Source organism: Archocentrus centrarchus, chromosome 19 (genome assembly GCF_007364275.1).
Source record: "Archocentrus centrarchus isolate MPI-CPG fArcCen1 chromosome 19, fArcCen1, whole genome shotgun sequence".
In the NCBI taxonomy this organism is placed as follows: Eukaryota; Metazoa; Chordata; class Actinopteri; order Cichliformes; family Cichlidae; genus Archocentrus; species Archocentrus centrarchus.
This window is the reverse complement of record NC_044364.1, coordinates 16,796,105-16,811,898: the sequence shown is the minus strand read 5'-3', so window position 1 is coordinate 16,811,898 and position 15,794 is coordinate 16,796,105. Positions and strand designations below refer to the sequence as shown.

Here is a 15,794-nt window from a genome sequence, read left to right as displayed (position 1 = left end):
CGCAGGTACCACCACTGTCACCCCTTATGTGTCCACAGCGGTGCCTGTCTCAAATTCACCTCAGACCCCCCCTCTTCTTCCCTCCCCTTCCTCCCTCACTTCGTGTTTGTCCTCAGCTCAAGCTGTCCTCAAACCCACCGCAGGACTCCTCTGTGTGTGTCCTCTGGGTGCTGGCTGTCTAAAAACGCCTCAGCACCCACATGTGTGTCTTCAGCTTTGGCTGGCCAAAAATCCCAGAAAGCCTGTTTTTGTAACCCCACCACCAGCACCACCACCACACCACTCTCACATCCTGCTCTGTGTGTGCGTGTGTGTGTCTGAATGTGTGTGTGTTTTCTCAAACACACACCCTTGACTATATACAGTAACTTCTTATCCTCTTTGTGTTTGTGTGTTTGTTGCAATGCAGTAAAAAGCTGCTTTGCTGGGCTCTGTGTTGCCATCAAGAATAAAGAGAGAGAGAGAGAGAGAGTTGCTCTCTGCTGTTCTGTGCTTCACCGCTTCCCTTCATTGTTGTTGTGCTGTTCTTTGTAGCTTTGTGCTGCCAAGGCTTCCCTCTGCTCTTTGTGTGCTGCTGATCTGTCCTTCTGTGCACTGCAAGCTGCAGTCCATCACTGTGTTTCTGTCCCGTGTGCTGCCGTGCGCTTGCAGTCACAGATCCCGTGCCGTGGTTTGTTTTCATGCTCTCTGCTTCTGTGTTTGTGTGTTGCAGTAAGTCAGTCTGTTTTCCTCCTGATACGTTAGCTGTGCTGTAGCAGGAGGGGAAAGCGAGCTTTCAAAGTATCAGTTTTAACATTCAGAAAGTGTGAGATCAATGTATTGAGAATCTGAGATGGACTAATGTCTTTTAATATCCAAACACATATTTCATATACTGTTTTTCAAATTTCTAATTACATGCAACACTTAGACACCACTCAATTAGAGACACAAGGCTTAATGATGTAGAGAAATCTAAAAAAAATACAAAAAATACACAAAAATGATAAAATATAAACACAAAAAGTGAACAAATGAAATCTACTGCTACACTTGGAAAAACTGGTAGAGACCAGGGACTGATTGAATGTGCTAAATAAGCTGTGTTAATATTGATTTTAATGTGTTTCATTAAAACTCAACTTAACCTGGAGTAAAACTTAAAAAAAAAAAAATGTAAATCCAAACTGTTAACAGTGAGACTGAAGGGAAGGAGGAGGAGGAGGTAAAGCTCTCAGCGCTCTGCCTCTTTTATTACCTTCCTCCTCTCCTCTATTGATCAACATAAGCCTCTGATTTATAGCTCGGTGCTGCAAAGCCTGCTGGGTAATTACCAACGCTGAAAAGAGACAGGAAAGTTAAAGTGGGGGGATGGGGGCGGGGGGCTCACATAAACACGTGTGACTGTGCACGCTACACAAAAATAGACACGCTAATTTACAGACTTGCTATTCACACATACCACCACACACACACACACACACACACACATTCACTACTACACTGACAGTGTCTCATGTCTCTGCAGAGGAGCCACTAATGTTCAACATATATCACATCCTCCATTTATCAATGTATGCAAATCAATAAAGGGATATGAGGCTGAATTAGTCTATGTCATAGATTGTTTTCAGTGTTGATATACTGCACCAGTGCAGAGTAGATTGCTGCTTAGGAAATCTGATTAAATTCAAATTCTGTAGTTGTGTGAGAAATGGAAATGCTCAGATCAGACACTTAAGTTTGTGATCAGTCAGTCAATGCAGCTGAGCTTGTGCCTGACTCATAAACTGCATGGCTGTGAAATCCCATACACAAAGCGATGCTTGCACAAGGCTGTTTGTTCAGTATGTAAGCGAGCTTATGTGTGTGCGTGTGTTTGTTTACCCTGATATGCCGTCGTGACCTTCCCTCTATGCAGTAACTCACCTGACGTCAGAGCAGCTCTGTTTTTTTTCTATCCTGCTGCTGGCTGACTGACGCGCTCCCTCTTTTGTGTCCTCCAGTGAACAGCCTGGCCCGGTCCAAGTACTGCTGACACCCAATCAGGAGGAGGAAGAGGACCAGGCAACGCCCACCAGGGATGGTGCTCTGGGCCAGGACCTGCCCCCTCCCCCCTATCGGCCCCCTCCCCCTCGACCCCCGCTCACCCTCAGCATCACTCACCCTTGCGCACCTTCCACCCAAGGGGAGGAGGATGGTGGATGCGCGGGGAGGAGGGGGGAGGAGAGGGAGGATGGGAGGGAGGGTACAGGGGTGAGGCTGTGTGAGTTGCTGCAGGCAGGGGGGGTGAGTGTCAGACCACTGGGGAAGCACTTAGCCATCTCTCTGCCCTCGCTTCCTCTGCGTCTCTGGGATACACAAGTCACACACACCTCACACTCCGCACACCTTGAACCCACACACACACCCCGTCCCCCACCCCCTCCCCCTCTGCCCTCTAGTCCACCCCTGTCCTCCCCTCTGGAAGCCTCTGGGCAAAGGAAGCCTCTCACGCCGCTCTGGCAGCCACCCCAGCCCCATTCCCCCGCCGGCGCCGCGCAGCATTGGCCGAGGCAAGAAGCCGCCTCAGAGGGCAGCATACGTCATTGGTCCTCCTGGAGTCTGGACCGCCCTGACGCAGTGGTAACGCCGTATGACACGCCCCCAGACCGCTGTGTTCCCATCAGGTCACAGGCATCCAGTCAAAACTACAGCTATAGTTGCCAGTCCTCTCCAGGGCACTACAGCTCCCAGCATGCCCCAGGCCGACACAGTGATCCCTGCTGTGACCGCGAAGAGGCTGAGCTGTCTGAGCTTGACTCCCTTTATCAGGCCAGTCTACTGGCTGGAAAGACAGGTACACACACACGTACACACACACACACATACACATACACCTTAATGCAACCTGAAATTAGTGGAACATTTAAATTCAATATAATTTATTGTGATGACAAACAGGGACAGTTCAGATATGACATGTTGATGTGGTGCATCAACTTATTATACTCAGCAGCCACTATATTAGGTACACCATCCTTGAACTCCCTTTTACTTTTCAGAACTACCTTAATTCTTTATGGCACCGATTCAGCAAGGTGCTGGAAACATTCCTCAGAGATTTTGGTCCATATTGACACAATAGCATCACACAGTTACTGCAGATTTGTCAGCTGCACATTCATGACGTAAAACTTCATAAATAGAGTGTAAGATCTCAAAAGTTTTATGTGTTAAATTCCAGGCAAAATGCAAGGTTTCCAGAGGCAAAAAAGGCCAAAACCACTGAAAATTTTGGGAATTTGAATTTGTACAATAATAAATATTTTTATTTGCTTTAAAAAAAAAAAAAAACTTTTGAGCTTCAGTGAAAGTGTTGGACAGAATGTATATACTGTATATATAAATTGTGTCAAATCATGTGCGAAGTTTGTTTAAGCTACTTAATAGTAAATTCATCAATAGGAGAGGAAATGGAACCTGTCAGTCTGCGCGTGCTTCCTTCATATTTTGACCATCTGTGTGTTTTCAGGCTGTAGCCCATCAGAGAGGCTCATATCCAGGGTGGGAGGGCAGGCTCGCTCCAAGACCCCCAACGCGGACATGGAGAGGAGTGCGTACGGGGCGGACTGCACCAGCACCCCCACCTACCTCAACAAGGCAACACCTACATAGTCCTTTTCTAAATGTTCACGGGTCATCAGTTGGATCCATTTTCCAGCGTCTGACAGACATTTTCTCCCTCTGCAGCCAATGATGTTGCGGGATGGGCGTTTTGGGGTGGAGCCTGATGATGGGGAAAACCTGAGGAGAATTGGACGCAGCCTGAGCGGCACAGTAGTGACCCCGCGCCGCAGCCGCCTGACTGCAACCCGCAGCTTTGTGAGTGTGACTTCTTGTGTTCTGCTGCCTCCTTGCGGCTAAGCTGTTAAACTGCACCTGCCTGATGTCTCGCGATCACATTGCTTTTCCCTGTGCTCTTCTCTCCCCCCCCCAACCCCCGCTGTTTGTCTTGTTTCTTCCTTTTGTCCTGCTATTCTATTTGCAATCTGTCCTCTTGCTCTCATCTTCTCTTCCTTTTCTGTCCTCTGTCTTTCTCAAAGGTGAAGCAGGCCGATGTCAGTGCCTCTCCTTGCTTACTTCCTCTCTTCTGAGTCCCTGTTGCTATTCCACCACTATCATCTCCTTCATCCTCCTCATCACCAACACCTTCTCATCACCACCTCCCTTCACTGCTTCACAGGTAAACACTGCGCTGGCTCATATAACGTTGCACTGTGTTTCACCCGCATCATGAGTGGATTTTTGGTTGTGCTACTTTGTGTGCCAGATAAGTGTGTTTGAGAGATTTAAAAAAAAAAAAAAAAAAAAACAGGTCAGAGGAGCAAAGTAAGAGTCTTCTCATATGTTATTACTTTTCTGTGAACATTTGCCTCCTGGCAAACCAGGCTCATCTGGCACAAAAGTAGGCTCCAGTTTCCACATAGCTAAAACCGGGGAATGCTCACTGATTTGTAATAAATGTGAAGGCCCAAAGGTGATTTTCTTTTTTTTTTAATCAGCCTACAAATCTGTCGTGTGTCAAATTCATCTAAAATTCCCAGAAGGAAATTTGAAATTCTGAAAAATAAACATTGCTACCTTGGTTTAGAGGGAAAAAAACACCTACAGTACCGCCTCTCTGTGAGGTAATCAGAAATAAGCTGTAAACAAGGCCCCTGAGCAAAAACATTTCAGCTTATTCCATTTTCCGTTATGCCAGTATTACACACGGCAAAGCTGCACATGCTTCAGGTTTGTTTGCATCTTTGCATCTTTGAGTTTAAAAGCTCAAATTTTGGAGAACAGTTTGACAGGCAGAGGCGTCAATTCAGGTTTTTACACTTCAGCTTCACAGTGCAAAAATCACACCTCACTGTGGGAGCTGAAGCTAATGCACATCGATCCAAAGTATTTTTACAAGCTGTTGTACATGTCACACACCAATGGTCTCTTTGAGTAGAGAAACTAATAAGAATAAGTGATAATTATTAGTAAGTGATTTATCATCTGTAAGTTTGATTTGGCAAAGATTTTTACACCCTTCCTGGCAAAACCCTCCCCATTTATCCAGGCTTGGGACCGGCATTAGTTATGAGCTGGAGGTGGCAGAGTTAAAGATGCTAAGATCTTCACTGAGAGTGGCCAGAATGGACAGGGTTAGAAATGTGTATATTAGAGGGACAGCTCAGGTTGAGCGGTTTAGAGACAAAGATAGAGGTAAGGCTGAGATGGTTTGGACATGTGCAGCTGAAAGAAGATTAGTCAACAAGCACGCACACTGGTCCTTTTGACCTATCTGCCATATTTTCTGTTTTGAATGTGAGTTGAAATGATAGTGTCCCAGCGCTATGCTTCATTTGCCAAATGCTTTTGGCTGCCTTGCATTGGGCTTCATTCACATGTGCAGGTCTTTAGAGTGCCTTGGTTTGTGCATAAACAGCATTATATGCTGTTTTAAGAATCCTGGATATGCTAGATACAAAAACATGCAGACAAATGCTAAATAAATTGTGTGCTGTTTAGAATATACATGTATGCAGGGTGAAGAATGCCCGGGTTTCAAATGTTCCATATAAAAAGGATCAGTGGGACACATTCACTAATTCATCAGCACTTTTTTAAATGTTTATCCAGGGCCAAACATCAGCGGCTCACATCTGTTAAAGACTTCTTAAAAAGACATCTAGATGTCACAAAGATTGTCTGATAGAGATGCTCTGTTTATGTATCCCTAATTATTAGGCCTGTTTCTTATAACAGAATCTTCTCTCTTGGTGTAGTGCAGCACATTTGCATCTCTTTAACCCTCAGTTATAAAAACACTAGTTGGAACATTTGTTTAATTTATTCAAATGTCAAATTGAATAAACAATAGTCTTGTTCCTGTATTAAAATATATATATGATAATCTACAACATCATGCTGTTTATCCAGGAAAAAAAAATATTGAGGTGCACGTTACTGCTAATCTGACCTTCCTCTTCCTGTCCAGGAGCTGTCGGGCAGTTCAGGGAGTTTCTGGCTGTGTCTGACAGGGGTCAAGCTGTCCTCAGATCAGAGTCCTGCTGTGCTTCACTAATATCTCACTGCAACCCGTCTACATGGGGCAGCAGTGCCGGGGTCCTCAGCCGCTTTGCCTTGATGGACCTGGAATCGGCTCAGGAGGATCGACTCAGCTCCTACCCCGTTCCTCCTCCTCCTCCTCCTCCTCCTCCTCCAAACGACATGCACACGCAAATACATGCACGCACACATGCACATCTGCACTGACGTAGAGCCTCCCTCAGCGCCTGCAGCACCCTGCTTAGCCCCTCCTTGCCTTCCTCCCTTCCTCCTCCCCCTACTATTCTGTCTATGCAGTCACTCTGACCCCCAACTACAACCTCAACCTTTCCCCCTACTTTCCGGGACTGTTTCTCGTCTCCCCCTGGGATTTTCAGAGGGATTCCAGGTGAGCATGCTGCTTTTAGTGGTCGCTCACCAGCCGGGTCTGACTGGGACCGGAGCTCTCAGTAGACTCGCCCTCCAACCCACAGGACCTTTAGCTCAGGGGGGGGACTCTAACCAAGTAGCCACGCCTCTTCCTCTTTCTTCACGGGCATTTCCTGTTGGACGCACACTTAGCTGAACTAGGTCTGTTTCAGATGGACAGCCATATTTTTTCTCTTTTTTGGTTTCGGGTTTGTTTTTCTTCCTGTGTGTGCGCACAGTTAATCTGCCGAGACTGAACTCTCTAATAACTAAGTCATGTACAGAAAACTCATGTATGAAACCTGTATGTTAATTAATAAGACCTTATGGAATGTTGATAATGATAATTAACAAATATTGATTAACTTAAAGTGATACTTCCTCATGTCTGCATTTCAAATAGGAGTGGAGTGCACTTCACAAGTGTCTAGCTGGAGTTTCTGCCCCCAAACCGCTCGCCGACCTAATGACAGCTCTCCCGTTTCTACCGGGAGATTGAACAAGAAAAGCGCTTCCTTTTTCTCTGCTTCTTTCCCTGTCCTTTTCTTTCTGCCCTCTCTTATATTCTCGCTCGCTTTCTTTGTTCCAAACAGGAAACAGTAGCACTAGAAATAGGCCAGCAGCGGAGGAAAGTCTAGAAGGAAAGAGAGAATGTAGGTTAGGAAACCCTTCTCTAAGGCTTTTAACAATGAAAACAGATGACTCAAGTGCACTTTGCGAGGTGACTCAGCAGAAGTGCACTTTCCGAAGGCTATTTGAACGAGAAGCAGCCGGAGAGAAGTCGATGGTGTTTGTTTTTCACTTCAAGGCCTCAGGTGAACTTCAGTGACACTTAATGAATTCACACTTTATGACCCCCCCCTTTCCCCACTGACTTGAGACCTCGGATGTGTTTAGAAAAATGCTCATTTTCAACCCGAGACAGTGACCTGTCTAATATGAATATGCTTTATATGATAGATATGTATTAGAGGTATATTTTCAGCCAGTGAGCTATCAGAGATGTCAACCATTCCTCAGTTGTGTGAACAGTTATTATGACTTAACTCACCCTCCTCTTCACTGGGTAGCATTCTGACGTGTATAGAGTATGTTTATTATATGCTTTATTCTATTAAATATCATATAAATGAACAAAGTCCTTATGGAACAAGGCCAATGTAATGTTCTTTAAGAATTCACTGATGTTGATTGAACGTTGTAACTAAACCAAAGGTTGGCACCTAACTCAGAGAGTGTAAGTCAGAATTTATTTTTCCATTTAGGTTCAGATTTTGTTGTTGTATTGTTTTTTTTTTTTGGTTGTTTTTTTTTGTTGGATGTGGGAGAATGTAGCCAATTGTAGCGCATGAGTCCGCTATGCAAATCAACCTTCCCTCACAGTCCTTTACTGGAGACAGTCAGGAGGCAGACACCCCCCCCCCCCACTCCCCCCACTCCCCCCATGGGTGCTCTCATGGACTCTGGCAGAGACACGGAGAGGAGGAAGAGGAGATCTCATGTTTAATGCTGCTGGTGAACTTTGTTGTTCTGCATCTTCTGCTATGTTTCAACCAATGGAATGCAAAAAGAGAGCAACGAGGAGGCAGAGAGCAAGAGGGCGAAAGAGAACGAATGAATGTAAACTAAAGGATGAAAGTGTGTGTTTGAGTTCGAGGAGGGTGGGAAGCTAACTGACAAAGATGGTTATTTGTGGGTGCGTGAAGACTTTATGTGTCAGTTCTGGGGTGGTGTTGCTCGGGGAAAGAGGGAACCTGTATTTTTGCAATAAAGTTATTAACAATGCACTCCCACAGGGGGCGTAACCACCATAACGCGTGCGTCATTAATTCTTTGTGTGGGAAAGGGAGAAAAAAGAAGCTTAGCTTTCAAAAAAAAACCAAGAACACCAGTCTGGGCCTCAGTCCTAAATGATTCGAGGGCTAAAAATATATATATATATATATATATATATATATATATATATATATATATATATATATATATATATATATAAAATTAAAAAAAATATATAGAATATACTGATGTAAAGCCAAAATGCTTCCTAACTGAATATAGAAACTTTAGTAATTTAAGGTAAATGAAAATCATGCTTAAAATTGTTGGATGGTTCTAATTTTAATGATATGCTACTAAGTCAGCTCTAAGAAAAAGTTCTTAATTTAAACCATAAATTACTAATATATGTTTCGACCCCTGAATTTGGGCAAAAATGTCCCAAATGGGGGGTAGGTGCTAATTTTCAGATGGTCACTATTCCTAAACCATTTATCCAATTTTGGTAATATTGGATATGAAATGGAACTGCATCAAGTATGGAATGCAATTGTTACATTTCAAATCAGAATACTTTATTAATCCCAGGGAGGAAATTACTTTGTTACAGACTAAAATATACAATTATAGTCAGAAGTTTACATACTCTCATCATGGGCATGGATGTCATAGTAATTTGGGGCTTTTAATGATTTCTTTTTCCAGGGTGGAATGATTGTACAGCATACGTCTTTAATGACTTCAAAAAACAAATCAAATCCTATGAGCAAGCACTTGGCGACAGTGGGAAGGAAAAACTCCCTTTTAACAGGAAGGAACCTCCAGTAGAACCAGGATCAGGGAGGGGCAGTCATCTGCCTCGATCAGCTGGGGGTGAGGGGAGAGAGACGGGACAGATGATACGCTGTGGAAGAGAGCCAAAGATTAATAATCAGAATCAGAATCAGAAGGTTTTTATTGCCATATGGGTGAACAGGTTCACAGCATTAGGAAATTGCTGCGGTACTTATAACTAGTGATTAAATGTTTCTGTACTGTGATGAATTCTGAAACCTGACTGAAACTCTTCAAATAAACCGTTCCTCTGCAGATGATCAGTTAGCTGTTTTACAACTACTCTTTCAAGAATTTTAAATAAAATGAAGTAAAATAAAAGAATAAATACATATAGTCGTTAAAAACTTTGATTTGACTTTGATGTATTGAGTAAGCTCATTGCCCGAGGAAAGGTTTTACAGATCAATAACTGACTGGATTAAAAGGGAATGTGTTTAAATGTGTGTGAATATGCTGCCTGAGCTTCCATTAGGTGAATCTGCAATTGGCCTCTCTACCACTAGATGTAAGCAGTGATACGCTGGCCTACTGCTTACATTCACACAGTACAATCACTCCCACACGATGGCAAGTGGTGGCATCATTCATGAAGACTCTTACGAACAAATACACACACATTGCACTAACCCAAACATTTGCACTGAGATTGAACAGCACAATGCTGAAGAAGATGCACACTGTGAAGTGAATATTGCAGTAAGAATATTTTATAATTTTTGTTGAAAAGTACATAGGAGCTTCCATGATGAGCATACAAAAAAAAAATATATTTCTATATATTCAGAGAGAGCTGAGCGATCACCCATTAGACACACAATTTTTGTTAATTTGATGTCATGCCAATGTCTCTAATTAGAGTAAGTATAGAAAGCAGGATCCTTTCTTATTTAATTAATGAGAAGTTGCTGAGAGAAGTGTGTAACGTCCTTGCAAATGTCATCAACATTAGTTAAGCACACAGACCACCACAGCACTGCAGAAAAAAAGAAATACATGTGATAAAATAATCTTTATCAGTTTGTCAAGTTGTGTTTTCTTAAGTTGTTGTTTTTGTTTACTTACCCCTTCACCCTTTGGGGCCTTTATTATTTTGCAAGTTTTTATTTGGAGTCAGATTTTAGTTGATTACCAGCTGCATCTCTGCAGCACTTTTTTGTCTGCATCCTTCATGCGCTGCACAAAACTAAACAATCGAAATAAAACAAGTGAGACAATCAGTGTCTACAGCAGAATTGCACTTAGAGGGAAAAACAGTCCGCAAATATTAGTGAAAGGAAAATTCAAGACAATAATGTGTCCCAAAGCTTGCCGCTGAAAGGAAGCGGATCAGACAATAAGTGGAGATGGTGCAGTCAACAAAGATAAATGATTCACTCTCACACTACAAAGTGTCTTTCAAGGCTTTGGTTTTCTGGGAGAAGAACATTGAAGGAAATTTTCCCTTTAAGCAAAAGTGCTGCTCGTGGATGACTGAAAGAAGGGAAAACACTGAGTTGTTAAGAAGACTGACGAGCTCTTAGATGAGAAAACATAAATGCTGAGTAAGAAAAACTACCTGGGAGTCAAAGTATTTGCTGCGATCCATGAAATCTGCATCAGGAATAAAATGTGACTGCTGTCAGTTTCCAACTGATAATACATTTAATTTGGGGAAGATAATCATCTGTAATAATAAAAGCTCTCTTTTGCTCACACTCAGAGCCCCAATTAGATATTATTGGCCAGAGTGAACAACGCAAAGAAGAAAATAAAATAAAATTACTTGGGGATGGGCTCAACTAATCCAGACAAACTGAATGTTAATTAGGAACAGCTCAACTCCTCAATACTGATCCTAGATCAGCACATTGGATCAAGGGAAAAGGTGTGATGAGGCACTCCAAAAATGAGTGTGAACAATTGCACCTGTATTGAAAAACTATGATGCTAACATGTCTGTGAAATTGTCAGATCATCCGAGCTCGGCAGGAAGGAGAATGTTTTGCTGTGCAGGATAATGGTCCCGATCTTGGCATTTTCTCCACGGAGGAAGTGTAACAACTTCACACAGCTGGACAAATAGAGCTATCGTGAATCACAAGGACTGTTTATTTATTTTTATATATAATTTTTCTCAGACATTATTTTTTGTCTTTTCTTTTTCAGTTGCCGTTTGGTTGAGTTTAGGTGCCAAAATAAATATTTAAGCACGATAACTATGTGGTTAGGTGTAGGAAAAATCATCGTGTAGCTACTGTTGCATAGCTTCAGCCTACTGAGCCTACTGGACTCAATGATGTTTAGGATTACTGAGTGTATTATTAGGTTTTTGAGATCTTGCATTTACTTCTGTTGGTTAATGTATAGAAAAGTACAGGTCATGTGTAAAAACCACCAGTGATAATACATAAAGGCTGTGTTGACCTCTAACAATGATACTGACCTAAGCAAAGTTACAGCTTCATCATGCTCTGAGTCTTCAGCCATGCTAAGTGTTAGGCATTGACATCAGTCAATGTGAATTACCCTCTGATGACCACAGACTTTATAGCAATTCATCCAAAAGATTTTCAGATTTTTCACTTTGGACTCAAGGGATTGGCAGAAATTGCCTTGCATAGAAAGCAGGCTTCCATTGTGGCTATAAGCTGTAAGAACAGTCCAGATTTCATTTAAGAGTTTCTTTATACTTAAGTCATTATGAATTGGCTAAATTATCCTCAGATAAATTCATTCTTTCTGATTGCAGTGCTGTTGGTCATTTTGAAAATAATGGCATATTCCGGACAGCGTGGTGGTTAGCACTGTTGCCTCACAGCTAGAAGGTCTGGGTTTGAATCCACCTTTGCCTGGGCCTTTCTGTGAGGAGTTTGCATGTTCTGCATACTCCACACTCTGGGTTTTCTCCAGGGTTCCTCGTGCAGTCCAAAGACATGCAGTTACTGGGGTTAGGTTAATTGGTGATTCTGAATTGCCCATAGGTGTAAATGGTTGTCTGCCTCTCTGTGTTAGCCCTGTGACAAGCTGTGACCTGTACAGGGTGTACCCTGCTTCTTGCCCTATGACAGTTGGGACAGGCTCCAGCCCCCCTGTGACCCTGAACAGGATAAGTGGAAGCAAATTATTCTGGTAAATACTCAGTGGTCCCTCATGTTGCAATTTTTTCCCTCAGATGCCACGAGGTGACTTTGTGGCCCGAAGCACCGTGTGAATAGATATTTGTGGCCTCAGTGCTCAGAAAAAGTATCAGTGCATTTATGTTTTTGAGGGCATGACTGAGTGACAACCAGGTAAGCCATTCTCCAGAAACCACACACACACACACACACACACACACACACACACACACACACACACACACACACACACGCCCAGCCTGCTGCTCTTCATGCAACCATGACTGCATCCCCTCACATGGAAAGAGGTCTTTTGTGAAGTTACTCTTTTTGAGCCTCTGAAAAACGGGGGACTCTGTTTAAATATGGTTAAATTCCTAAACAATTAGTGCAATACTTTTATTGAACTCCTTGAATTAAAGCTGAAAATGTGCATTTGATTCAGAATCCACTGTGGTGGTGTACAAATACAAAATTACAAAAAACAAGGTGTCATTGTTGGCGAAAATGCAACAGAATTAAATAAAGGAGGTATTAATTATTGGGCCACCACAGATCTAAATAACAGCCAAACTGCTTCTTGCCAGAGTCTCTAAGTGCTTCAAATCTACTTTTTATCCAAAAATGAAAAGTGCATATTACATAACATCTGAAAAAGAAACAAAAACAATTTGTCCCATAAAAACTCTTAAACCTTGTGGAAAACCTTCCCGGAAGATCTGAAGCTCTTATACGGCTACAGTACAGCTGTAGACTACAATTTATTTATCTACACAATAAATGTATATTTTTAAAAATAAAGTGTAGTGTAATGTTGTGTAAAATAAAGAAATAATTTTTAATGTAACAACATCAAGCAGTGTTTCCACGGTGACCTGCTGTGTTATGAACAGAGAACTCATCAGGCAGTTCTAGAATTCCACTTCAGACATCCAAAACAATCCATTTGTGCAGGAGAGACGATCGAGTTGAGAGGATTTTTGGTTTCTATCTTTGAGTTGACAACGTTTTTTGAGTATATTTGCCTGTTTCTGTTCCCTGTTGCGATACACAACAGCGGTATTTCGATGGAAGCGAGTAGAGGAATCTACAAACCCATCAGGGTATGAGAGAGTTTTTGTTTGTACTGCATTTAAACATTTTAAAGAGGTTGATGTTTTTTTAAAAGCTAACAAACTGAGAATCAAATTAACTAATGATGAGTAACTTCTTATTTCTATGCCAGGTGTTGTTTAACACACCTATATATGAAACAGCTGTTAACACCTGTTGGCATGTTCAAGGCTACAAGACTCAGGTAAGATCCACTATCCATCCAAGCCCAAACTGACATCAAATATGTTGAAGTCTGCAAAACAGTGTGGTCTTGATTGAATATCTTCTATTTTTAGATTGCAATAATGAGGGAGTTCCTTAGACTACAGCAGACAAATCAGATCCCACCTCACATCAGTGTGGAAGATCTGAGCAACCTGTTGGTGGAGGAGAGCAGAAAAACACTTAGAGAGCAGTGAGTTACTGAGACACCTACAGAGGATCCAGCTCACACCTGATAGTCTGTTTGTAACAAAGTGTAAATGCTGAGTTAAAACCTGTTTTGTTTCCTTTGAAGGCTCTGGGAGTTTAAATTGGAGGATTTGGAGGAAACAGAGGCCAAACCGCTTCTGAAACTAGTAAGTCTAGAAAGCTGATGACACTTGTATTGATTTGTAGATTTTTTTCACTAAGTTCACAAAAGCTCAAAACAAAAGTGCACTTTATGTGTTTTTGTTCCAGGTGTGGGCAGTAAACATCATCAATAAAATGAGAGATGTTGAATTTCAAGCCCGGATGCTACTCAATTTTCCAAAGGCCACACCTCCTACATTTCAGTGAGTTGCATTTGATAAACAATCATTAACAGTTCAACTACAGTGTTTCACTATTTCTGGGTTTAAAACAACACATATAACCTTCATCCACAGAACACCTCAACTCCTCCGCCTGGCCAGAACCTACATTGAGCTCCTGAAAAAGAAGCAGCAGGAAACCCAGACCTCCAGACTGCACACTGCAGAACAAGTGGTGATAGAGGTTGTTCCCAGAGTCCTGCACGGATTCTGGCAGCTTCCTCCTAAACCCCTCTTAAATATGGAATCCCAAAGTCTGAGCATTGTCTGCACCAGTCTTACAAAGGCCACTTTGGACAAGGTCGCCAAGACTGTCAGGGTAATGGAAAGCCAGGCCATCTTCTCTCGCTCCATTAGAGACGACGTGGTCCAGACCATCCGGAGAGAAATAAGAGAGAAATACCCACTCCACATTCTGCTCCACAACATGTCAAACTTTGCACCAGAGCTGCTCAAGATGATTTCTACTGTAGCAAAGAAGCACATTTGCAAGCTCTTTGAGGAAACCAATTATCAAAGTCTGCCAATGTCTGAGGTTCAGTCCAGTGAGGACACTCCTGCTGAACCTCCATCCATGTCTGAGGTTCAGTCCAGTGAGGACACTCCTGCTGAACCTCCATCCATGTCTGAGGTTCAGTCCAGTGAGGACACCCCTGCTGAACCTCCTTCTTTGTCTGAGGTTCAGTCCAGTGAGGACACCCCTGCTGAACCTCCTTCTTTGTCTGAGGTTCAGTCCAGTGAGGACACCCCTGCTGAACCTCCTTCTTTGTCTGAGGTTCAGTCCAGTGAGGACACCCCTGCTGAACCTCCTTCTTTGTCTGAGGTTCAGTCCAGTGAGGACACCCCTGCTGAACCTCCTTCTTTGTCTGAGGTTCAGTCCAGCGAGGACACCCCTGCTGAACCTCTTTCTTTGTCTGGGCTTCAGAAGAGTGTGGAACCTCCTGCTGAAAGTCTGCCTTTGTCTGGGGTTCAGTCCAGCGAGGACACCCCTGCTGAACCTCCTCCTTTGTCTGAGGTTCAGTCCAGTGAGGACACCCCTGCTGAACCTCTTTCTTTGTCTGGGCTTCAGAAGATAGTGGAACCTCCTGCTGAAAGTCTGCCTTTGTCTGGGGTTCAGTCCAGTGAGGACACCCCTGCTGAACCTCCATCCTTTAAGAAGACAAAGAAGAAAAAAATGACTTTTTTCCAGAAACTCAAAACTCTGTGCTGTTGCTGCATCAGTCCTACAGCAACTGACTGATTCTGATTCCTTTCACCCACATTTTTTCCCCTCTATCTTTGAGGCAATTGGTTGTTTATTTCGTGCTATACAAGTGAAATTGAAATGGATTGAATTAAATTGAATTAATTGAAATGAATTGAATTGTATTGTATTGCATTAATTGAACTGAATTGAATTGTATTGTATTGTTTTGAATTGAATAAATGTTTACATTGCTTAATTTGTGCTACACTGGAAATTCTTTGCTTTGTTAGTGTCCAGAATTAAATTCTGTTCATAGCAGGACATCAGTATATTCATCAGGACTTAGGAGCATGAGTAAAAGCAGCATTTAGACTCTGCAAAGCTGATAAGAACCATACACATCTTCCAGCATTTCCATGTGTGTTTTAAAGTGGTTTATTTAGGAACAGAGTTGTATCAGTCTAACATAAAAGTATCAGCATGAAGGGATGCATGGAAAAAAAATGCCCATTTAGATAAAGACCCTTGTTGTATAAC

The 15,794-nt window shown here is 42.5% G+C and overlaps 2 protein-coding genes across 2 annotated transcripts in view; both read left to right on the top strand.

The window, feature by feature from the left end:
- LOC115798558 (inactive ubiquitin carboxyl-terminal hydrolase 54-like) overlaps positions 1-2,103 on the top strand; it is a 51,559-nt gene extending 49,456 nt beyond the window's left edge. The window contains exon 16 of the mRNA XM_030755439.1: positions 1,986-2,103. Coding sequence (XP_030611299.1) covers positions 1,986-2,017 — 32 coding nt within the window. The 3' untranslated portion in view covers positions 2,018-2,103. The remainder of the gene's footprint in view (positions 1-1,985) is intronic.
- Positions 2,063-8,288, top strand: LOC115798420 (uncharacterized). Its single transcript, XM_030755272.1, has 6 exons — positions 2,063-2,123; positions 2,168-2,668; positions 2,702-2,818; positions 3,494-3,621; positions 3,712-3,843; positions 5,996-8,288. The coding sequence occupies exons 1-6, from the start codon at positions 2,063-2,065 to the stop codon at positions 6,080-6,082; spliced, it is 1,026 nt and encodes a 341-aa protein (XP_030611132.1). The 3' UTR covers positions 6,083-8,288.
- The last annotated feature ends 7,506 nt before the right edge of the window (positions 8,289-15,794 follow it).

What these genes read in the sequence shown, in the direction of transcription:
- LOC115798420 (XM_030755272.1), top strand. Translation starts at nt 2,063, where the DNA reads ATGGTGCTCTGGGCCAGGACCTGCCCCCTCCCCCCTATCGGCCCCCTC. An exon ending in CCCCCTCCCCCTCGACCCCC is followed by an intron (nt 2,124 to 2,167) that starts GCTCACCCTCAG and finishes CTTCCACCCAAG; the next exon opens with GGGAGGAGGATGGTGGATGC. An exon ending in TGACTGCAACCCGCAGCTTT is followed by an intron (nt 3,844 to 5,995) that starts GTGAGTGTGACT and finishes CTTCCTGTCCAG; the next exon opens with GAGCTGTCGGGCAGTTCAGG.